This window comes from Perissodus microlepis, chromosome 4, assembly GCF_051167445.1.
Source record: "Perissodus microlepis isolate ML-2025 ecotype Zambia chromosome 4, ASM5116744v1, whole genome shotgun sequence".
Taxonomy (NCBI): domain Eukaryota; kingdom Metazoa; phylum Chordata; class Actinopteri; order Cichliformes; family Cichlidae; genus Perissodus; species Perissodus microlepis.
Genome location: NC_140464.1, coordinates 18,556,892 through 18,582,744, shown reverse-complemented (window position 1 = coordinate 18,582,744; position 25,853 = coordinate 18,556,892). Strand labels below are relative to the sequence as shown.

The 25,853-nt window shown below is 41.9% G+C and overlaps 2 protein-coding genes and 1 long non-coding RNA gene across 3 annotated transcripts in view; 2 read left to right on the top strand and 1 right to left on the bottom strand.

Annotated features, from left to right (window-relative positions):
• Window positions 1-25,853, top strand: part of LOC146388767 (uncharacterized) — a 162,268-nt gene that overhangs the window by 60,539 nt on the left and 75,876 nt on the right. The window lies entirely within an intron of this gene.
• On the bottom strand, window positions 1,188-2,212 carry LOC146388770 (uncharacterized). Its single transcript, XR_014800082.1, has 3 exons — window positions 2,153-2,212; window positions 1,488-1,591; window positions 1,188-1,299 (listed from the first exon to the last, which is right to left on the bottom strand). It is a non-coding gene; the product is annotated as an uncharacterized LOC146388770 (long non-coding RNA).
• On the top strand, window positions 20,545-23,601 carry LOC146388769 (uncharacterized). The gene is made up of 2 exons (XM_084926284.1): window positions 20,545-20,930; window positions 21,012-23,601. Exon 2 carries the CDS (start codon window positions 21,213-21,215, stop codon window positions 23,427-23,429), a length of 2,217 nt encoding a protein of 738 aa, XP_084782410.1. The 5' UTR covers window positions 20,545-20,930; window positions 21,012-21,212; the 3' UTR covers window positions 23,430-23,601.

The following is a 25,853-nucleotide window of genomic DNA, read 5'->3' as shown; positions in this document are numbered from 1 at the left end:
TAAAGAAGTCCAGACGCTTTTCTTTCCAAGCTTCTTAACAATAAGAGTTACAATAAAAGATCATAATAGTATTTTTGCCTATAAATCTTTCAATGCAGCCTCACAAATACAAATACTGCAAATTAAACTTAGCAAATGTGCTATTTAGACAAACCAGCAGTTATTTATCTTGTTGAATTGATGATAAGTTTGACATTAATGGAAGTAATAGTCTCAACTAAATTATCATATATTTTTTTAGAGGTTTGAAAGCAGTCTATCATTTTAATCACATAGGGCGTGTGTTATCACAATATTGATAAGCGATGCAATAAGTGCCCAGCCCTACAGAAGATGCATTAAAATTTATTTAGGTTTGGTGTGTCTCATTTTTTCTGTGTAGTAAATAAATTGGTCAAATGACCTGGAAACAATTATAGAAAAATCATTAATTTTACATCAATTTATTAATTTATAAATAGGAGATGCATTGAATTAAAATCGGTGCATCTCATTGCTTAAGACTGATTTGGTGTCAGTTTGTCCTTTGTGAAATTTACTGATGTTCCCTAAGTGCGCTGCTTTATCCACTGTGTCAATGGCGCTCTCAGTGTAATGTGATTACACTGTGAATCCATATACGTGTACCTCTTATACATGTTGCCTTTAGGGTTCAGCACTGCCCTCCATCAGCCTCACTCCATGCATTTTTGGAGCACATTTATGACCAATAACATTAAACATGTAACACACATTCGTCAAATAAATTAGGTAGTCTGCATCAAGTCATCATCTGTATTACATGTGTAATCAAACATGTACATTGGCGATTTAGAGAAACAGCAGTGGGACTGCACATGTGTGTGTCCGCGGTGAGACACAGCACCATCATTGCCTCCTCTAGGCGTTTTACCTTGTATTTGAACAGAAAATCCGTAATGACAGCAATTTTGACCATAAAAATATTGAAATCACACAGAAAGCAAATTTAAAATCTAGTGTACAAATTGAATTTCTCTTTTGTTAGTATTTTCCTTCTCATTAAGGTGCCTCACTTGACTGCATGTCACTGATTCACATGTATCTACAAAATATTCAAATATACACATATTCAGTTGAAAAAAAATCTGATTAATGACAGACACTCAATCAAGGTCAACTAAAATACATACCCCATGGCTGCCATGATTAAGTTGATATTGCGTTTAGCTGTTCCCCTTCTTTTTGAACACTCTAAGAAGGTGGTCAGCGTAGTGGTCCAGCTTGGCCATGAAAGTCAAACAAAGGGACCATGGTGATGCGGGCGAACTCTGCAACAACCTGAAACATATTAAAAATTACAACTAGAGAGTATTCTCTATTATTTTTATTAGAGGCCACATGCAAGAATGTTACAACTTTCAGTCAAACATTTTATATCTTTAATTAACAATTTACAGTACTTTGTTCTTCTTCAAACACAAGTTCTTATGAAAATGACTTGCAATAACAAAGTTAGTAAGAATTACCTCAGTCTCTGAAAACAGGGCAGGCCATCTGTTTTTGACCTCTGCAATGAATGGCATGTCTTTGATGATTTCCTGTCTTCGGTAGCGATGATAGCCAATGGAAACTGATACAAGGAGTTAAATGCATTATATATAACAGTATTACACATTATTCTGCACTTCAATGACAACAGATGAACGCATGTCTTATACTTTACAAATCAAACTGTTAATCGCTTAAATCCCTGCGTTTGACACTAAACCAGAAATCAACATGGAGTCGAATTCTTTCAAACAATGTAGCAACTTAATCGAGGCACAATTCTAAAATACACTATACATTCATTTCATTCTTCAAACTACAGGATCGCTGGCGCTCCCGGTGGTCATTACTGCTGTCAGGGAGCAGGTGCGGTAGACGTTGGGAGTAATTTTAAAACTGTTGGTCTTAGTAGGCAAGTCTCACCTTAACAGGAATCGCAAAAGATTTTGGAAAATTACACCGAAGCAGGTTCAACAATATTTGTTAAATGTCTTCATACTTCTAACACATGAGAGAGGTATACAAGCTAGAGTGTTAAAAAATTTACCAGGTAAAAAAATGCAAAAGTATTCCCGAAAGTGTCAGATGTTTATCAGTTAGTATACATTAATCAAATTTGTCATCCTTAAATTGTTGTACTTACCAAATAATCCTCAGATGGCGATGGATTCTATCCAGGATACTAAGCATATGCAAGTCTCAGTTGAAAATGGCGGATGATCAAACTTCCACACTGCACATGTGCAAACTCAGAAGTACGAGAGCCTATTAGGACAATTCTCTTTAAATTAAAGTGCTCTTCATTTTAAATGAACTTTTTACGTTGGATTTAATTTACTGCATTTTGTTGTATTGAAATCTTATGTTGTTAATTAAATTCAAAACAACATACTTGTGTTTAAAGTTAAAAATCAATTGGTAGCATTAGTTTTAACATAAAACATTTACATAATGCTACCAACATCAGTGTGTCATTTCTTAGAGTGCATGAGGGTTTTGTTTTTTGTTTTTTTTTATCACACAGACAAATGATGAAGTGCAGAAAACTTGAACACATAGTTGATCACTGTAAATAAACTGAAACAAGTCACACAAAGGACTAGTGGTTTGAAGAGTCCCCCACCCACCAAGTTTGTATTTTCCAGCATTGTGCCACGCCTCTTTCATAGATTAAAGTTATTAATAAAAAATAATAATAATAAAAAATTTACCTGCACATCCTCTACAATAGCTATTACAACACGCCCTGTATGCTATCAGCCTTCCAGATGCCCAGTTTTGATCAGTTTTCATCTGTTTCTCCTTACTGATTATTTATTGTAAGCACCTCTCCACGGAGTCAGACATCTTTTATTTCGTGAGTAATTCATTTCCTTTTGAGGATGTAACATTCTATTCATATTTGTAGCTTAAAACTAAATTTTAATACCACAACCTTTAAATGTGTCATATAAACCAACCCTACAACTCCCAGAACAATCTTTACCTTACTTGTCTTATACTAAATAATAATAATAATAATCAGACTAATATATTAATATGAAAAAATATAAAATAAATAATATAATAATATTATATATATTATATTAAGCATAATGTACTAATAATGATAAATACATACACAGACAGATTTTTGTAAAAAGAAAGAAAAAAAGAAAGAAAGACAAGTGACTTTAACAAATATAGTGATATATCTATAGTATCTTTCTAACATTTACTGAATGAAATACATTTGTAGCTTCAATCTAACAGTATAAGGCAATTGAATTGTCCAGGTTCAATGCATAATGACCAAATGGCAAAGTTCACTGCAGCAGGTGAGGAGGAGTCAATGCAAACTCAGATGTTTTTCATTTCTACTTATAGCAGAGGGGATGACAGAGAGCAGTGGACTCACAGTTTAACAGTATGGACTTCAGAGCACAACTGCTGCTTTTAACTCTCTGTTGGACAGGTTTGTTTATTTATTTATTTTACTGAGTTGTTTTGACTTCATTAATTTGCTAGTTTATAACATGACAACTTTCCTTTCTTTTGTTAGGTATTTATGGTCAGACTCTAACTGAGTCTGAACAAGCAGTTATAAGTCCTGGAGATTCCCACAGACTGACCTGTACAGCCTCTGGATTCACATTCAGCAACTCCTGGATGAGCTGGATCAGACAGGCTCCTGGAAAAGTACTGGAGTGGGTTGCCACTATCAAATATGACAGTGGTGAGATCTATCACTGTCAGTCAGTTAGAGGCCGGTTTACCATCTCCAGAGACAACAACAGACAGCAGCTGTATCTGCAGATGAACAGTCTGAAGACTGAAGATTCTGCTGTTTATTATTGTGCTCGAGAGCCACAGTGACTGGAGGTGCTTAAAGAGCCATACAAAATCCTTCAGAATGCATGTTTGTAAAACACAAAAATAAAAATAATTCTTACTAAGCAGACAATGACTTTATACCAATGTGTTTACCAAAATCATGGTCTATGTATCACTAACAGAAATAATCACATTTTAGTATTTTGAATGAAAATTGTTCTGCTTCTCCTCATTTCATTATTAGTAACAAATCTGTCTTTTCAGAAAACAGTTGACTTAGTGATGACTGCACCTTCTTATATAAATTAAGTTGTATTTCTCAATTTTAAGAAGAAACAACAAAGTAGAAACACTAGCATTGCTCAAGTTTTATTTAACTCTTACTTTTTATGCAGCAACATCCTGTACTCTTCTTGTTCTAATGCAACTTTACATTTTACTAACACACGCAACCTTTGAACAAGTTGTCGCCATCGCAAACCTACGTCATTGTGGGTATTATTTCAAGGGAGGAGGAAGAGATGAAGACAAACTGAGCTTTGCATATTTGATTATTAACTGTCAGCTAAACTTTGTTAAACTTTGAGTTACTTGTGATCAGTTTCTGACTTCCTTGGATCCCAAAAGACAGTATCTTGAGAAGCTCACACTCAAAGACTCACATGATGCACAATGATGATTTTTCAACAAGTTTTATCCTTTTTCTTTGCATTAAGCTGTGGATTTAAATTTTCAGAAGAAATCAAACATGAAAAATAACAATGAGCTCTTAGCTTAGTCCTGCACTCATATTCTACTAGTACAAATTCAAATATCGACAACTCCAACCAATTACAAAAGTTGCCACTATCAGAGATGTGCAAGCTGTCCTTGTCTTGTGTGTTTTTCTTTTCTTTTTTTTCAAATCTTTTACATCGAAGTGCTTCTTACACTCGGATCACACAATTCCAAAACTGAAAAGGAAAAAAAATGAAAGCAGGTTTTATTTCAACACTTTTCCTTTTTGTTTTTAATGGTATGGTATTTTTTTTTTATGGTATTAAACAAGTGAATACAATATATTGCACAATTATATACAATAATATAATACAGTTCAAGTTGTAACATTATGTATTTATAACTGAAGCTGATCAAAATGTAAAAAAAAAAAAATGTAAAGGATATGCAAATAATAGTATCTTAAAGGAGTGTGATAAATGTGTCAGTAAGAGATAGCCAAGCTCACATCATTTCAGTTTATACTGCAGTCATGTTAGCTCTGATACTGCTGCTGGCTGCTGGATCATGTGAGGGGTTTTTAGTGGATTGAAATAAAAAAAATAAAAAAAACATTCAAAATGAAGAATAATCAGATAAATAATGGTTTTACTGTTGATTTCTGTTTCCACAGGTGTGTACAGTATAGATCTCATCCAGCCAGACTCAAGGATGGTGCAGCTTGGACAGTCTTTGACTGTCACCTGTCAGGTCTCTGGTTATTCTTTAACTGATGACAGCTATGCAACAGGTTGGATCAGACAGCGTGAAGGAAAAGCAATGGATTGGATTTTTTATCAGTGGGGTACTAGTGGTCTTCGGCAAAATGATGCTTTAAAGGACAAGTTCAGCTACAGCAGAGATACTTCTGCCAGAACAGCAACAATAACAGGACAGAATATGCAGACCGAGGACACAGCTGTTTATTACTGTGTGCGATACCGCACAGTGGTACAAAACATTGGCAGACCTGTGCGAAAACTCAGACACCTGCAAAACAAAAATGATGGAAATATAAAAATGAACAATTTCATGCTCACTTCTCGCATGAAAAAAATCCATTAAGAAAATAAATGCATTTTCATAACACTAAAGCTATGTCTTTATGTGTGAGAAACACCGACCCATGTCAGAGTTTAAAATAGATCACAATAAATAGTTAAACATAAAACACAGCAATTAAAATTTATTAAAGAAAAAAAATTTAAGGTTGCCAGTTCAGCTAATGGAGTAAACAGGTGATCAGCAAACAGGTGATTTGACCGTGTGTCTTCATTAACTCTCCCTGCTTTCCTGTCTGCTGTCCATCTAAAAAAGGCATAAATAATAATCTTTTAAAAATTACAAATACACATCTAATTGGTAACATTAAAACCTTGAGATATCTTTTTTAAAACAAATTTATATTTGGAAAGTCAGGAAAAGATTTGAAAAAAACAAAAACCAAAAAAGAAAAAACCATGACATCAACATGAACATCCTTAGAAAACAACCTGTTACAGTTTTTCTGAATTGCTAAAACACATTTCCTAAAATCTCATCTCTTTGTCTCCAAACACTAAACACAAACTCTAAAATTCAAGCTACACACACAAAACCTTCTGTCACGGCTGCCGAGGTGAGCCATGTGGTGCTGGAGGGAGAAAGGACCCAAAATGCAGGCAGTAGATGATAATGCTAGTGATGTTTATTTACAAAGTGGCATAGTGGCAAAACAGGCAAATGAGGGATGATATATATATATATATATATATATATATATATATATATATATATATATATATATATAAATATATATATATATATATTTTTTTTTTCTTTTTTTTCTTTTTTTTCACAGCATAATCAGATAATTTATTCCGCCAATACTTCAATCATGAAAACTGATCAATGATCTTGTTTGTTTATCGCACATTTAGCACCAGAAAGAGGAAACCAGCGGATGTCGTGCTAAACAACAGAAGCACGTTTAGGCTTTATAAGCTGTTGTTAGCAGTAGCGGTTTTTGATACGGGCGACACGGCATCGTGGTGGGGGGCGGCATCACGGGCATCGGCAAAAAAAAAAAAAAAATTGCTCGTACTCATGCTGATCCGATGTCATGCGAGCGCATATTGGGAATGGCATAGGCACCGATCGATTTTCTATCACCCATTTGCTGGGAGTAGGGCACCCTCGGTTTGCGAGGTGCGCCTGCTGCTTGCGGCACAGAGAGGAGAGGGCGGGGCGGCGGGGGATTCTCTGGCTGGCTAGAGCGACATCTAATAACCAACTCGCAAAATAAAACAAAATAAAAACAAACCAACAGACACGAAAACACCAGACATTATGATACAGACTTATAACTGAAGTCAAAGTAAACTTTGTCATCTCCGCTACATAAGTCCAGTATAGAGAGACGAGACGACGAGTTACAACAGTGCAAGTAAACAAACAATATATATAAGAAGAGTAAGAAAATAAATATACACTTTAGGACCAGGGACAAAGGGATCAACAACAATTTAAAATTTATATTTTATAGTTTGATGATTTAAAGTCTCACACACAACCGGTCGAAAGGGGAGGGAGACCTGCTGCTTCCAAACAGAGCACATTTCATTCATAATGTTGTAAATCCAAGCCCATTATGTGTTAATTTGAATGGTTGTGCGAAAGCCCAGAAATAAACCCTAGAGAAAGTGAATCAGTGAACTAAGGTGTAGGTCTATAAGGTTATGTTGTGATGATCCTTGGGTTGGGGAATGGGTGTTCATAATGGAGTGCAAAATTAAAACCAAGATGGACAAGAAAAGTCCAAAGCCATCAGGTCCTCAGTTTAGAAAAAAGAGAAAAGAAGAGGAGAAGAAACAAGCAAAAGATACAGGTAAGCAGATGTGTCATTGGATAATGGCAGGTCATCCTGAAACAATCAGAATCAGAATACTTATACTATTAATCCCTAAGGAAATTATGTGGGTTACAGTTGGTCCAAGAAGAAATGGTAAAAATAGTAACAGTAACAAAATAAACTCCAAACAATACATTATGTTACAGATTTTAATATTAATTAGTCATTGTCAATTGTCGATTTGTCCTATTCTCATTGTATGACAAATTATGATGGCTGTTTGCAGAAGGAGTGTTTGCTCAGGGTGCCAAACAGGCTAGGACCACCACTGACTAAGCCACACATAAAAAAATGATTAAACACACAAAAAAACTCACAATGTGACAATGCAAAATATATTTTGCATATGTAGTGTTGCAACAAAACATTAACTTGTTTTGTGTCTCTTTCTTTAACTGCATCTCAGATACACAAAAAGGCAAATTCAAACTGACCTAAATACCCACCCACTCTGCCCACACAGCATAAAAATCTATCATTCGTATCAGCATTTACAGTTGAAGATCCCAACAGGTTATGACCATGGCCATTGTACAGTCTGCTCCTTCTGACCCTCATTTCAGGTGAGTGAAGTCTGTTAGGAAGAGACAAGATAGGTAGAGAATATTTGGAACTCAGCTCCTTCCCATCATATAAACTCTTTATCTCTTTCAGCTGCTCGCTGTCAGTCTCTCACCTCGTCAGAGCCAGTGGTCAGCAGACCAGGACAATCAGTCACTCTGTCCTGTAGAGTTCAAGGAATGGATCTGGCTTGGTTGCACTGGATTAGTCAAAAACCTGGGAAAGGACTAGAATGGATTGGACGCATTGATGATGGGACCGGCACAATATTTGCCCAAAGTATTCAGGGCCAGTTTTCCATCACCAAAGGCACTTCCCAAAATCATATGAATTTAGTGGTGAACAGCCTCAAACAGGAAGATTCTGCAGTTTATTACTGTGCATGGGAGAGAAGCACCTTGTGCCTATTATCAGTCTTTGATATCTAAAAAATAAAGTTTCAGTCTTCAGCTCATTTCAGTCACAGCAGTTGCAGGAAATTTGATCAGTGAAGACAGTGAAACTGCATAAATTTAGCACAAAAGGAAAATATTAATTCCAACTATCATCTGATAAAATCTTGAAAAAATAAGTAGAAAAAATAAATAAATATAAAGCTTGTTTTATAAATGAATTCACGAAGTTCAGAGAATTGGAGTGGGTAGCTAAAGCCATCAGCTCCAATAAGCTAAAGGAAAAAGGCCAGAGTGGTTTGCGATACATATTATTCCACATTTTTCACCATTTCCAGAGACAACAACAAGGATCAGGAGCATCTGCATATTAACAGCTTGGAAACAGAAGATTCTTTCATTCATTATAGTTCTTGAAAGCAACAGTGGTGCAGGAACAAAACACTGCAGGTATAGGTGCTCAGGGAATTCTGCAAAGCCACTTAAAAAGAATGCTTTTAGTAATCACCCTGTGTTTATGCCACAAACTGTAAGCACCTTTTTTTAATGCGAGTATTAATTTAACTATGATAATAAGTAAGATCTAGTTTCTGAACCCTTGGTTGCCTTCTCAAAAGAACCAGATTAATCAAATTATGACTACACAATGATTTGACATTTTAGTTTTTACTGCATTTATTGATATTAAAGTATATTAAAGTTCGTTATTAAAGATTTATCAAACCACAGATAGGTCAGTATAGGTATTGTTACACTCCAATCCAGAAGATAATAGGGTAGTGCATTCTGTCAATGTGATACCTGAAAGTGCAAGATATGCATTTATGCAAAAATCTAACCCTCATTCAATAAATACTTCCTATAGCACGTTGAGCGTTTATGTTAATAATGAAAGTGATACATAATCATTAATTTCAGTTATTTGTGTGCTCATATATTTCATTGTAGATGCAGCAATTTATTATTATTTTATTATTTTATTTTTTTTGTTTCACACATGGTACAGCAGTAATTCATTTCCCATACACAACCTTCCTTTCAATTAAAGTAACACTGTTTCCATGCATGAAAAGGAGCAGGAAGAAGAATAAATTCTTATTGATACCTGCCCCCTATCTTGAAAATGTATGTAAATTATTTGGTTGATGAGATCGAGGCAGCAGTTTATTTATTTATTTAAATGAGAGGATTTTTTAAAAGGCTTATACTGAAAGACAGAAAAGTCTATAAAAAACCTGAAAGACAGGTTTTTTAATATTTTTTGTTTTTTTAAAACAAAATTTGAAAAATATGTTTTTGGGAACATTATACATCTCATGCTGTACCTTTTGTTTGTTTTTTTAATTTTAAAAAGTTATAGAAAGTCACAGAAATTCGGCCTTTAGTGACACAACTTTACACCAACAAAAAAGACAGTGCAGTGGTTATATTTTATAAATGTATTCAATGGCCTCTTTGAAAATGTCACAAAATTTTAAGTCAACCAGATCCTAAACATTTACTTTAATATGGCATTTACAATCAACAAAACCACACTCTTAGAAAGTAGGTCTAACCTCTTTAGCTGATTATCAACAGGTTTCATTTAAATACATTTTAATGTATTACTTGTATTTGACAGGAGGAGTTCATGCAAATATTGATCTGCCAATCTTTATTTAGTTCACAACAAAGTGAAGACGAGTAAATGAGACAGACAACAACTTTTCAGTTTTTATCTTCATCTATAATCCTTCTCCTGCTATAAGTGATTCCTGGTAACTACCACAGATCTGCATTCTTCCATGTTTATACTGAAGTTGATGTTTGGCTTGTTTCTGATTACACGTATTGTTTTCTTCCAGGTGTTTGCAGTCAGACAAGTCACTGAGTCTGAACCAGTTATAAAACACCCTGGAGATTCTCACAAACTGACCTGTACATATGCAGGAATATCAGATAGTGATGCTGCTATCAGCTGGATCAGACAGGCTGAAGGAAAAGGGCTGGAGTGGGTTGCTTACATTTCTGCTCCGGGTGGGAGCACTAAAAGCTATTCCACATCTGCCCAGAATCGCTTCACCATTTCCAGAGACAACAATGTGGATCAAGTGTATCTGCACATGAGCAGCTTGACAAAGCTTGACAGCTGGAAACGTTTCATACAGCTTTGTTTGACAGAAATGAAGGAGAACATATTTTGTTCATTTGTTTCTACATGAGCTCTGTGTGATTTAATGAGTATCTGAGGCTGAGACCACAGGACTGTAAAACATGATTGTTGGGCTTTATTTCTGTACTGAACAGTCATTTTAAGATTAGCTAGTAAATACCAATTAGCTAATGTTGTTCATGAGACTAAAGTCATCTTACTTTGGTAATGTAAATATAATATGGCCAATATTATAGTTATTATATTAATCATTATTAGTTATTACAGCAGTGAACTTGAACTCTGTGTCAAATACTGAGCTTCAGTAAAGATTCAAGTTGCATTTATTTATATTTCCTATCACTCACCTGCCTCTCTGCATTACTAGTCACCAAGCCCTAACAACGTACCCAGCACACTATTAACAGGCTCATCCATACAACATCTGGATTTAATATAACGTAACGCCTACTCCTAGTTAGTCCAGAACAGATTCACTATCACCAGAGATGATTCCACCATTAAAGTTTATCTGCAGATGAACACAGCAGCTTTAACTGTGCCAGAAGAACTGAGTTTTCAGTCTTAGTGAATTAGGAAGGGAATTAAGCAACAAATAAGTTAAACCCTCACAAGAACTACTACTCCTAGTTACCACTATGATAAAGAACATTTTAATTTTACTGTCTTGCTCTCTTGCACACAATTTTCTTGAAATTTGTTTCACAATGGGACATGAAAAAAAACCACAACATAATTGAATTCATCTCTGTCTCTATTCTAACACTATTCATGCCTACCAATTGAGGGCCAAGTTAACTCCTCCTCACTTTGAGTTAATGCAAAACTCAGATGTCTTTCATGTCTACTTATCTGTCAGCAGAGAGGATGACAGAGCAGTGCACTAACAGTTTGACAGTATGGACTTCAGGGCAGGACTGCTGCTTTTAACGCTGTTTGTGGCAGGTGAAGATTTTTCTCTTATAAATAAAATTTTTTTTTGTTGTTTTGTCTTGCTATCTTATTGCAAACATTCTTTCTTTTTTTTTCTTTTTTGATCTGCTAGGTGTTGATAGTCAGACTATAACACAGTCTGAACCGGTGGCTAAAAGACCTTGAGTTTATCTCTGTGTAACAAGCTACCAAGTAACCAGGGCAAGAGTATGTACCGTAATTTATATTCTTGGTTAATTAAGCAATACTACACAAAGTTTTACAAAACAGTTAAAATTTTCAGCCACATAAAATCAGTTTTCACAAGAAGAACATTGTGTAAAAATGAGTGTGTGTAAAAGTAAAAAAAACCAAACAAACAAACAAACAAAGATGCTTACATAGAAGACAGACAAACCAAACTGCCCTGAATGCACATAGTGTCTGATTCTAAGAATTCTGCCTGCCTACTTTATAAATCACAGCAATGTCCCTGCATTATTTGAACAGTTTGAACTTTTGCTATATTTCAGTTAAAGTGCGTTTTAGGTCCAGAAACTGAATTGTGTCATGAAATTACCTCCTCATCTTCTTTCTCACACAGAATGGTCATTAATGATGAGCAACGTTGTTGAAGGAGCTGAGCTCTTTGTGAGCATTGTATAATTTAACATAACAACACTGGATACTTTTCTCTATATCCTGTCTGCAGTAGACGAGTTGGCAAATATAACATCAAAACAAAACATCAAAATAATACCAAATTACACTATCATTACTACTATTGCTATTATCATTTTTACATAATTATAATATACCCTGAAGTCTAAGTCTAGGTCTAGTCTAAGGTCTCCTATGGTTATTTCTGTTAGTGATTATGACAACAAAACTGTTGTACAAACAATGTCTGCCATTATATGTGAGAATAACTTTAGTCACATTTTTAACAAACTTAAGTTATGCTGGATTTTGTACAGGTGGTCAGTCGGCTCCACTCACTGTGCATGTCGAACACAATAATAAACAGCAGTGTCTTCAGTCTTCAGGCTGTTCATCTGCAGATACACCTGCTCTTTGCTGTTGTCTCTGGAGATGGTGAACCTGCCCTGAACTGACTGAGAATAATAGATGTAAGCACTGTCATATCTGATAACGGCAACCCACTCCAATCCTTTTCCAGGAGCCTGTCTGATCCAGGCCATCCAGTAGCTGCTGAATTCAATGTTGGAGCCTGTACAGGTCAGCCTGTGGGATTCTCCAGATACTGTAAGTAGTCTGTTAAATAGCTAATCAGTATGACTCTTGTCATTAAGTTTGTTCTCAGAATTTTACATTTTATGAGAACATTCACTTTTCTTCCTGTTATTGCCAAAAATAAGCACTGAAAAATGTCAGTAGGCAAAAATATCAGCTGTTTTCCCAGACAAACCTTCTCTATTTGTCCTTTTAAACAAATCAGGGTGAGTGTGTGTGGTTCCAAATCTGACAACAGGATATGGTTTTAGTTTTGAGTATTAAAACCAGATCCATCCATCCATCCATCTTCATCCGCTTTATCCGAGGCCGGGTCGCAGGGGCAGCAGCCTAAGCAAAGAGGCCCAGACCTCCCTCTCCCCAGCCACCTCCTCCAGCTTATCCGGGGGAACACCAAGGCGTTCCCAGGCCAGCCGAGAGATATAATCCCTCCAGCGTGTCCTGGGTCTGCCCCGGGGCCTCCTCCCGGTGGGACATGCCCGGAACACCTCACCCAGGAGGCGCCCAGGGGGCATCCTTGTCAGATGCCCGAACCACCTCAGCTGGCTCCTTTCGATGTGGAGCAGCAGCGGCTCTACTCTGAGCCCCTCCCGGATGGCCGAACTTCTCACCCTATCTCTAAGGGAGAGGCCAGCCACCCTTCGGAGGAAGCTCATTTCTGCCGCTTGTATCCACGATCTCGTTCTTTCGGTCACTACCTACAGCTCGTGGCCATAGGTGAGGGTAGGGACGTAGATCGACCGGTAAATTGAGAGCTTCGCTTTTACACTCAGCTCCCTCTTCACCACGACGGACCGGTGCAGCGTCCGCATTACTGCAGCTGCAGCCCCAATCCGTCTGTCGATCTCCGGCTCCCTTCTCCCATCACTCGCGAACAAGACCCCGAGATACTTGAACTCCTCCACTTGGGGCAGGAACTCATCCCCGACCCGGAGTGGGCACTCCATCCTTTTCTGGCTGAGAACCATGGCCTCAGATTTGGAGGTGCTGATCCTCATTCCCGCTGCTTCACACTCGGCTGCGAACCGTTCCAGTGCGAGCTGGAGGCCCTCACCCGATGAAGCCAACAGAACCACATCATCCGCAAAAATCAGAGATGAGATTCTGAGGCCACCAAAGCGAAAGCCCTCCGCCACTTGGCTGCGCCTAGAAATCCTGTCCATAAAAATTATGAACAGAACCGGAGACAAAGGGCAGCCCTGGCGGAGCCCATCACCCACCGGGAACAAGTCCGACTTATTGCCGGCAATGCGAACCAAGCTCTTACAACGGTTGTATAGGGATCGAATGGCCCGTAGCAATGGGCCAGACACCCCATACTCCCGCAACACCTCCCACAGGACACCCCGAGGGACACGGTCGAATGCCTTCTCCAAGTCCACAAAACACATGTAGACTGGTTGGGCAAACTCCCATGCACCCTCAAGTATCCTCGAGAGGATAAAGACCTGGTCCAGTGTTCCGCGACCAGGACGAAAACCGCATTGTTCCTCCTGTATCCGAGGTTCGACTAGCGGACGAACTCTCCTTTCCAGCACCCTGGCATAGACTTTCCCAGGGAGGCTGAGGAGTGTGATCCCCCTGTAGTTGGAACACACCCTCCGGTCCCCCTTCTTAAAGATGGGGACCACCACCCCGGTCTGCCAGTCCACAGGTACTGCCCCTGATCTCCACGCAACATTGCAGAGGCGTGTCAACCAGGACAGCCCTACAATGTCCAGAGCCTTCAGGAACTCGGGGCGGACCTCATCAACACCAGGGGCTCTGCCACCAAGGAGTTGTTTAACTGCCTCAGTGACCTCACCCCCGGAAATTGGCGGGTCGTTCCCCTCATCCCCAGACTCTGCTTCCTCCTCGGAAGACGTGTCAGTGGGATTAAGGAGGTCCTCGAAGTATTCCTTCCACCGCCTGACAATTTTCTCAGTCGACGTCAGCAGCGCTCCACCAGCACTATACACAGTGCAGGTAGAGCACCGCTTTCCCCTCCTGAGACGCCTGACGGTTTGCCAGAATCTCTTCGAGGCAGTCCGAAAGTCTTTTTCCATGGCCTCTCCGAACTCCTCCCACACCCGAGTTTTTGCTTCGGCCACTGCCCGAGGCGCATTCCGCTTGGCCTGTCGATACCCGTCAGCTGCCTCCGGAGTCCCACAGGCTAACCAAGCCCGATAGGACTCCTTCTTCAGCCTGGTGGCTCCCTTCACCTCTGGTGTCCACCATTTGGTTCGGGGATTACCACCACGGCAGGCACCAACCACCTTGCGGCCGCAGCTCAATGCAGCAGCTTCGGCAATGGAGACGCTGAACATGGTCCATTCGGACTCAATGTCCCCAGTCTCCCTCGGAATGCTGTTGAAGCTCTGCCGGAGGTGTGCGTTGAAGATCTCGCGGACTGGGGCCTCTGCTAGACGTTCCCAGCACACCCTCACTACGCGTTTAGGTGCACCAGGTCTGTCCAGCGTCCTCCCCCGCCACCTGATCCAACTCACCACCAGGTGGTGATCGGTTGACAGCTCAGCCCCTCTCTTTACCCGAGTGTCCAGAACATATGGTCGCAGGTCTGGTGATACGATTACTAAATCGATCATCGACCTACGGCCTAGAGCGTCCTGGTGCCACGTGCACTTATGGACACTCTTATGTTCGAACAGGGTGTTCGTTATGGCCAAACTGTGATTAGCACAGAAGTCCAATAACAAAGCACCGCTCGGGTTCAGATCAGGGAGGCCGTTCCTCCCAATCACGCCCCTCCAGGTCTCGCTGTCATTACCCACGTGAGCATTGAAGTCTCCCAGCAGGACAACAGAGTCTCCAGGTGGAGCACCTTCCAGCACCCCCCCCCAGGGACTCTAAGAAGGCTGGGTACTCCGAACTGCCACTCGGCGCATAAGCGCAGATGACAGTCAGGACCCGTTCCCCGACCCTAAGGCGCAGGGAACAAACCCTCTCATCCGCCGGGAAAAACCCCAACGTACCGGCAGCAAGCCGAGGGGATATTAGAATACCCACCCCAGCCCGCCGCCTCTCACCAGGGGCAACTCCAGACTGAGACAGAGTCCAGCCCCTCTCCAGGAGACTGGTTCCAGAGCCCAAGCCATGCGTAGAGGTGAGCCCGACTATATCTAGCCGGTACCTCTCAACCTCATGCACTAACTCAGGCTCCTTCCCCACCAGAGAGGTGACATTCCAGGCTCCTTCCCCGGTAACCCTATCCCGGGCAGGGTAAACTGTTCCCTCGATATTCTTTTCATAACGGTCTTCTGAATCGCTCTTTGTCTGGTCCCTCACCCAGGACCAATTTGCCATGGGAGACCCTACCAGGGGGCAAAAGCCCCCAGACAACATAGCCCCTGGGATCCCTGGGACACACAAACCCCTCCACCACGATAAGGTAGCGATTCAAGGAGAGGTAAAACCAGATATTATTTTTTATTATTTTATTATTATTATTATTATTATTTATTTATTTTTTTTATACCTTTTTTCTGTGTCTGTTTAATGCACTGACACAAAATCTATTTTGAGACCATAATTCTTTTGTGGCAACTTTTAAGAAAAGCTAAATACACAAGAATTGAACATATGATCTCCACTGATCACTTAACACCAAGAACCTTTACGGTTCACAAAAGTCCTCATTGAAATTATTGATTGGAGGGGGGATTTTACAGAAAAATCATGTTAGACACTAGAGGGCATACAATGACAAGTTTCTCGCCTCTGTGAATATAAACAGAGACGTTAGAACAGCTTTTAATCAGATAGATCAGCGGTGGGGGTCATGTGGGGTTTTTTGTTTTGTTTTGTTTTGTTTTGTTTTGACGAACTCACCATGTCACTGCATGAGAAGACTGCTGTTTATTCTTGTGCCTGAAACGTTTGGTAGTCACGTTAATACACCAATGACAAATCATCCTTCATCTGGAAATCTCTGTATATGTGACATTTCAACACATTCTAACACATTCTTACTCCCTACACATCCACATGCCAAATGAGGATTGAACACACTTTAAAAAAACTTAACTGTAACATTGCAAAATGTATTTTATTGGTAGTGTTGCAACAAACTGTTATCTATCTCTCTCTCTGTGTGTCTTATTTTGATTCTCAGATACACAAACAAGCAAATCTCCACCCACTCTGCCTACACAGCATCAAAATCTCTCATTCACATCACCATTTACAGTTGAAGTCTCAACCAGGTAATGACCATGGCCATTGTATGGAGTGTGCTCCTTCTGTCTCTCATTTCAGGTGTGTGAAGTCTGTATCAGGATAGAAAGAGAATGTCTGGATGTCAGCTCCTTCCCATCATATAAACTCTGTATCTCTTTCAGCTGCTCACTGTCAGTCTCTCACCTTGTCAGTGGTCAGCAGACCAGGACAATCAGTTAACCTGTCATGGAGAGTTCAAGGACTATCTCTGACTTGGTTGCATTGGATTTGACAAAAACCAGAGCTTAGGAGAATGGACTGGAAGTATTCATGATGGGACTGGCACAACATTTACCCAAAGTCTCCAAGGCCAGTTTTCCATCACCAAAGACACTTCTCAAAATCGTGTGAATTTAGTGATGAAGATCCTCAAATATGAAGACTGTAGTTTATTACTGTGCAAGAAAAGCACAGTGACAAACAGACTGAAACAGTTGTATGTGTGGGAAGCACTGAACCATGTCTGAAGATAGATAATGAAAGACAAAAATTGTACATGAAAAATAACAGTCTTAAAATTGTTATTTTATCACATTTAAGCTCCTATAGTAAAATTAACCATTACAAATCGCTACTTTAATCACTAACAACTGCTGAATTGTTTTGAAAAATAAGTTATGTTTTCCCTATTGTTAGTCCTTCGTAATGTAATATATTGTTATATTTAAAACAAACATTTCATTTCATTTCATTTATTTATTTATTTCACACTTGGTACAACAATTCAAACAAACCAACCACACTTTCTATCAAAAAGCACTACAACCATGTGTGAAAAGGAGCAGGAAGAAGAAAATATTCTTATTAAACCCTGCCCCCTAAATAAAACAAAAAATTATAATGGATCCTTTTTCAATGAACTCCAATTTCATTCACATTCTTCATATTGAGTTATCGTTTTAAGCATGTAACACTTTTTAAAACAATGTAAATTTATACAATTCTTTAAATTATAATGAAGTGAGTTCCACAGTCTTATACCCCTAACCAGTGGCGGTCCTAGCCTGTTTGGCGCCCTGGGCGAACACTCCCTCTGGCGGCATACATACGGCAAACATATTAAGGATTATACATTAACATAAAACTGTTGTCAGAACCATACTGAATTTCGCCAGAGAAACACACACACACACACATATGAAGAGAGAGAGAGTAAGCATTGTATCCAAACGGCTACCAAACAGCCATCATAATTCATCATACAATGAGAACAGGACAAATCAACAATTGACACTGACTAATTAATATTAAAATCTGTAACATAATGTATTGTTTGGAGTTTAGTCTGTTACTGTTACTATTTTTACCATTTCTTTTTGGAGCAACTGTAATCCACATTATTTCCTTAGGGATTAATAAAGTATTCTGATTCTGACTCGGATTGTTTCAGGATGACCTGCCATTATCCAATGACACATCTGCTTACCTGCGTCTTTTGCTTGTTTCTCCTCCTCTTCTTTTCTATTTTTTCTAAACTGAGCACCTGATGACTTTGAAAGTTTCTTGTCCATCTTACAGTGGTTTTAATTTTGCACTCCAGTATGAACACAAATAATCGAGGACTCGAGGATCGCCACAACATAACCTAATAGACCTACACCTTAGTTCACTGATTCACTTTGTCTAGGGTTTATTTCTGGGATTTCACACAACCCAGGATTCAAATCATGAATGCATGATGGGCTTGGATTTACATCATTATGCTCTATTTGGAAGAAGCAGCCGCCCCCCTCCCCTTTCGACGGGTTGTGTGTGAGACTTTAAATCATCAAACTGTAAATTATAAATTTTAAATTGTTATTGATCCCTTTACCCCGAGTCCTAAAGTGTATATTTATTTTCTTACTCTTCTTATATTTATTGTTTGTTTACTTGCACTGCTATAACTGGAGCCTCGTCGTCTCGTGTCTCTATATACTGGACTGTATGTAGCGGAGATGACAATAAAGTTTACTTTGACTTCAGCAGCAAGCAGGTGCACCGAGGGCTCTCGCGCTCACTTTTCGCATATAGAATTTCGAAAAAACATCGGTGCAAATTATAAGTCTGTATCATGATGTCTGGTGTTTTCGTGTTTGCTGTTTCGTTTTCGTTGGTTATTAGACGCTGCTCCAGCCAGCCAGTGAATCCCCGCCACCCCGCCCTCTCCTCCCTGTGCCGCAAGCAGCAGGCGCACCTCGCAAACGGAGGGCGCCCTTACTCCCAGCAAATGGGCGATAGAAAACCGATCGGTGCCTATGCCATTGCCAATATGCGCTGGCTGATGTCGGGGCAGCATGAGTACGAGCAATTTTTTAGTTTTATTTTTTTTGCCGATGCCCGTGATGCCGCCCCCCACCACGATGCCGCCCCGGGCAACCGCCCGTGTCGCCCGTATCAAAAACCGCTACTGCCCCTAACCGTTGGACTCATTAATCTTTGTGTAGTCCTAGCTAACTGATGCTTAAAATAAAATTTCCTTCTGCTATCTTCTCCCCCTGAGCACAATAAAAATACTCTTTGTAACTTAAAGGGCAAAATATTATTTTTAGCCTTAAACATAATTAATAGTGTCCGTAATTTCACTAAATCTCCTAATTTTAATAATTTCGATTTTATAAATAATTTATTTGTATGTTCTCTATATTTAACATTATGAATCATTCGTATCACTTTCTTCTGTAATAAGTTTAGAGGTTTTATAGTATTCTCATAAACAAAAAAACAAACAAACAAAAAAACAAAAAAGCTAATTAAAATTGATAAATAATACATAACAGTTTTAAAATGCAAGTGCAGGGATACTATACTCTGACTGCGTGTACAGTATACAATCACAGGAATAACACATAAATAACACACCAATGGCAAATTTAGAATTACAAATGAACGTAACCCATGCATGTTTTTAGGCTGCAGGAGGAAGCTGGAGTACAACACAGAAAGGGCCCAGCTGGCCAGTGTATTCGAAACCAGGACTACTTTCAGTAACGCTGTGCACCAGCATGGTTTTCTTACAACCTGAAAGTGAACTTAGATACACCAATATTGAATTTATATATACACCTAAAAGTTTATTGAAAAATAAATATATCTGTTGATTTATTTATTCATTATTACAATTTAAACATGGAAACCTTTACATGATGCGATGATGACATGATGCAAGCCTCTTATAAATTATGTTGGATAGTATTCAGTATTGACTGCTTCCAGTTCTGTTTATATTTATAAGCTGTATCAGACTTCTAATAATTGGTTTGTCCTTCTTCATTCATTTTGTCCAAATTCTACCTCCTCAGTTAATGAAATTTTATAGAAAAGATTCCTTATTATTATTTTGTTTATAATCAACAACAACAGATTTGTCAGGGTGTTGGTGTTGCTGCCGGACCCATGGCCGTCCGCCGGAGCTGCAACGTTGCCGCCATTGGACTCGAGGTAGGCCTCCTGAACTGGTGTTGTAATGATGGGCCGCCTGGGACTGTTTTGTGGTGTTTTTCTTTTTTGCTCCGCTGCGGGATGCGCGGTCGGACTTGGGACTGTGACCTTGGGGGGGTTGTTCTTTTGTGGTTTTTGCTTGTTTCGGTTCTGGCCCTCCGTCCTGGACCCCCGCCGCCCGCCCTGGGTTGGTTGTACTGTAATTTTTGGTTTGTGTTTTTGTTTTGGGGTCGTCGGGAGCCGACCCTTAGAGGGGGGGTACTGTCAGGGTCCTGGGACTGGGCGACCCAGGACCCCTGGGCAGTCATGGACCTGTTATATTATTATGTATTTTTGGTGTTGCTTCCCCTTCTTCTCTATGCTTGTACATATGTGTGTGTGGCTGTGTGTCTGAGCACTCGTTTATAGGCGCCGTCAGGCCTGGTGGGTGTGGCCCTGCTAGGGGACTGGCCACACCCGGAGCCACACACCTGCTGCTGATCAGGCCTCGTCGGGGGAGCTACTTAAGAGAGTCTTGGAGCTCCCACCGATGCGGGATCATTGCATGAGTCTCCACGTTAGTCATCCAGTTGAACTGAGTTAGTGCATGCCTGCCATTGTTTAGTGTCCAGACAGCTGCCGCTATTGTTTCCCGCAGGAGGAGCGTGGAAGGCCTGAAGAGCAGCGAGCACCGGGAGTGCAGACACGAGAGCAGAGAGCACCAGGAGGACACGACACGGGAGTCTGGGGAGAACACGGGGATTTATTGTTGTTTTGTACCACACTGTAAATAAACGCACTGTTCGCACACAGAGCACCGCGCCTGGGTCCTCCTTCCCTACACCCCCCACGGTCTGCCATGGCAAACCGTGACAGAATGATCCCGCCAAGCATGGACCCAGCGGTCTCTGAGGAGAGGCTCAGGAGGGAGGTGATGGACAAGGTTTACCGTCTATGCGAGTTGTGGTGGGAGAAGCCCGCGGAAGGTTTGCGTCACGCCGTGGAGAGGCGGCTGCAGGAGACGCTTGTTAAATTCCCCTGGCTGATGGACTCCCTTAATCCAGTTGTCCTGGACTTCCTGCTTTCCACCCTCCACCTCCACTCTCCTCCTCAGGCTGCTCACCGGCCCGGACAGCTGGTGGTTTCACAGCCTGAGACGCCGGCCCCGACGTCTACACGGAAACGACGTTCGCGCCGCCGGCGTTCCTCACCGCAGCCTGATCCACGGACATCTCAAGAGCCGGCTGTGGTGAGTAGTACGGACAATTTTCCATTTCCCTCACCATCTGTGTTTGTGTCTGCAGTGGACGAGCCGACAGCGCAGGTAACATCACCTCGGTCAGAGGTCTCCACACCACTCGCTGCTTCACCATCTGCAGCTGTAGCACCGCCGTCGTCTCATCTGCCTGCAGCCGCCATTCTGCCATCTTTTTCACCGGCTGCTATGTCGCCACCCGGACCTGCCCAGCCCGAGCCGGAGGAGCTCGCGCTGCCCGAGCAGGAGCCCAGCAAGCCAGAGGAGCTCGCGCTGCCCGAGCAGGAGCCCAGCAAGCCGGAGGAGCTCGCGCTGCCCGAGCAGGAGCCCGGCGAGCCGGAGGAGCTCGCGCCAGCCGAGGAGCAGGAGCCCGGCGAGCCGGAGCAGCTCAGCGAGCCGGAGCAGCTCAGCGAGCCGGAGCAGCTCAGCGAGCCGGAGCAGCTCAGCGAGCGGGAGCCGGAGGAGCTCGCGCCGCCGGCCGAGGAGCAGCTCAGCGAGCCGGAGCCGGAGCAGGAGCAGCTCAGCGAGCCGGAGGAGCTCGCGCTGCCTGCCGAGGAGCAGCTCAGCGAGCAGGAGCCGGAGGAGCTCAGAGAGCCGGTGGAGCCAGCGCCGCTGCCGGAGGAGCTCAGAGAGCCGGTGGAGCCAGCGCCGCTGCCGGAGGAGCTCAGCGAGCCGGAGCAGCTCAGCGAGCGGGAGCCGGAGGAGCTCGCGCCGCCGGCCGAGGAGCAGCTCAGCGAGCCGGAGCCGGAGCAGGAGCAGCTCAGAGAGCCGGAGCAGCTCAGCGAGCCGGAGGAGCTCGCGCTGCCTGCCGAGGAGCAGCTCAGCGAGCAGGAGCCGGAGGAGCTCAGAGAGCCGGTGGAGCCAGCGCCGCTGCCGGAGGAGCTCAGAGAGCCGGTGGAGCCAGCGCCGCTGCCGGAGGAGCTCAGAGAGCCGGTGGAGCCAGCGCCGCTGCCGGAGGAGCTCAGAGAGCCGGTGGAGCCAGCGCCGCTGCCGGAGGAGCTCAGAGAGCCGGTGGAGCCAGCGCCGCTGCCGGAGGAGCTCAGCGAGCCGGAGCAGGAGCAGCTCAGCAAGCCACCAGCTGAGGAGCCAGCGCCGCTGCTGGAGGACCTCAACGAGCCGGAGCGACCGGCGTTGCCAGCAGAGGAGCTCGGCGAGCGGGAGGAGCCTGCGCCGCAGCCGGGGGAGCTCGGCGAGCCGGAGCTGGAGATCGGCGAGCGGGAGGAGCTCAGCGAGCCTGTGGAGCCCGCGCTGACACCGGAGGAGCTCGGAGGTCTGGAGGGACTCGCTCAGCCAGAACTGGAGGTCAGTGAGTCAGGGGGACCTCCGCGTCTAGCGCGCCCTCCACGCTGCCCACGTCTAGCGCGTCCACGTCAGCGACCAGCGCTTCATAGGCCATGTGCCACTCCTCGCTGTTGCTCACCGGAGCAGTGGCGTTGCCGTCGGACCCGGGGCAAGCCGCCGGAGGTGCAGCGCCGCCGCCACCGGTCCCGTGGCAGGCCGTCGGAGCTGCAGCGCCGCCGCCACCGGACCCGGGGCAAGCCGCCGGAGGAGCAGCGCCGCCGCCGTCACTGGACCCGGGGCAGGCCACCGGAACCGTTTCGCCGCTGCTACCGGACCTGTGGCAGGCCTCCGGAGCTGCAGCTCCGCCGCCACTGGATCAGTGGCAGGCCCCCAGAACCGTTTTGCTGTTGCTGCCGGACCCATGGGCTGCAGTGCAGTTGTAAGCTATTAAGACTCGACTGTACGCCGTGTTTGTGTTTTCCTCCAAACAATAAGTTCCGTTTGAGCAGCCTTTCAACGCCTCTCTCTGTCTCTCGCTAGCAAATTTGACCCACACAACAAAGTAAAGCTAGTTTTCGGCTACGAGCGCAACACGGAACCAAATGTATTAGCCAGAGGTCCCTTTACGGTTTTACGCCTTTTTACCTGTTTTATATACGTGCAGAATAGTTTTCTATACGAGATCACTGCAAAAAGTGCAGCCTTACCTAATGTCCACCCTGCTGTTACTCATTTTATATTAAGATTTTAAAATGTAGTTGGTACTGGTATGGCGAGTAGTTTCGGTAAAAGTAATAAATCACACAGCAATAGTACAGTCATGTAGTTGTAAAAAGCATGATAATATATTAAGTAATCCAAAGTATTCAGAAAACGTTAATCTCATTGAGTAACGTAACAGATACATTCCAAAATACCTTTTGGGGCATGTATTCTGTAATCTGTAGTGGAATACATTTTAAAAGTGACCTTCCCAACACTGCAGACAGGCTCCTGGTAAAGGAGTGGATTGCTTACTATAGTGGACTGTGTGAACAGTCCCCCATACTCATCCAGGAATTCATTTAAAAAAAAAAAACAGAAAAACACTCACACAATTTTCAAATTCAATTTTTCTAATATTTCATTAATTTATTGCTTCAATCTATCATCAATTTGTGGTTGAAGTTTGTTTATTAGATAGTCTCGGATGAGAACATGTGTAAAACTATAGAGCTAACTTTGTATGCAAGTCCAAAATATTTGGACAGAGAAAATGTTTTTTTCCAATTTGGGTTCTGTAATGTAATGAATCTTAAATAAAACAACTCAGATGCAGTTGAAATGCAGACTTTCAGCTTTAATTCAGATGACTGAACAAAAAGATTGCATAAAACTGTGAGGAACTAAAGCATTTTTAACACAATCCGTTTATTTCAGGGGCTCAAAAGTAATCGGACAAATAAAATTACTGCAAATAAAATGTTCATTTCTAAAACTTGGTTAAAAACACTTTGCTGGCAGTAACACAGCCTGAGGTCTGTAGCTCATGGACATCAGCAGATGCTGGCTTTCAGTTGCTGTTTGTTTGTGTGCCTTTCTGCCCAAAGCTTAGTCTTCAATAAGTCAAATGCATCCTCCCATCCATCCCATCACACAGTGTTTTACAGATGATGTGTTATGCTTTGACTCATGAACTGCTCCATGTCTTTTCCATACTTTTTTCTTACCATGATTCTGGTAGAAGTTGATCTTGGTTTCATCCAATCAAAAAATATTTTCCAGAACTGTGTTGGCCTTTTTAACACACTTCAAATTACTCTTGGTCCCTTTATTTATTTTTATTTTTTTCTTTGCCTGTCCTGTCTGGCAGTGTAGCAATGAGAATTGTTGTCTGAAGGCCAAAAAATGGCCTAAGAAGAAGAAGGGTCTTGCTATCTGCCTAACGTCTCAAGGTGCCTGGGAGCTCCAGTCTACATCAACTTACTCGCAATACCTAACTGTGTGTGGAATAAAGTATGAAACACATATATGATGCTAACCTTCAAATTAACCAAGTCACACAAAAAGTGATATTGATATTACTAGAACATACTTAAATACACTGTTTAAGTTTTTAAGTGTTTTATAAAACGTTGTCTTTTAATTATTAATTAAGTACCCAATAAAATAAATTGTATTGCTTTAAAAGATATGTCTTCATTGAAGTCATTGTCTGGGCATAAATAATCAAAACACTACACATGGAGATTGTACTGTAAAATAATGTGGAACACTAGAGGGCATACAATGACAAGTTTCTCACATCTGCCAGTATGCAGAGAAACAATGAAACAGGTTTTCAACAGTTATATTGGCACTGACTGTGTAATCATGATTTTGTTTTGTTTTGTTTGTCACACTGCATGAGACTGTATGAAAAGACTGAAGGAGCTGGTGCCTGCCTAAAACTTTTTGGTAAAAAAAAACAAAACAAAAACAAAAACAGTACACCAGTAACAAAGCATCATTTGACCTTCTTATCTGTGATGTTTCATTAATGTGATAGCTTACGTAACTTCAACTGCATTTCAGTTACACAAACAGGCAAATTCAACCTGACCAAAAATCCCCACCCACTCTGCCTACACAGCATAAATATCTCTCATTCACGTCACCATTTACAATTGAAGTCTGAACCAGGTTATGACCATGGCCATTTTACAGAGTCTGCTCCTTTTGACTTTTATTTCAGGTGAGTGAAGTCTGTATCAACATAGGAAAAGAATATTATTATAATTTGGATTTTAGCTCATTCCCTCTAAACTCTTTATCTCTTTTAGCTGCTCGCTGTCAGTCTCTCACCTCATCAGAGCCAGTGGTCAGCAGACCAGGACAATCAGTCACTCTGTCCTGTAGAGTTCAAGGACTCTCTCTGGCTTATCTGCACTGGATTCGTCAAAAACCTGGGAAAGGACTGGAGTGGATCGGACGCATTGATGGCGG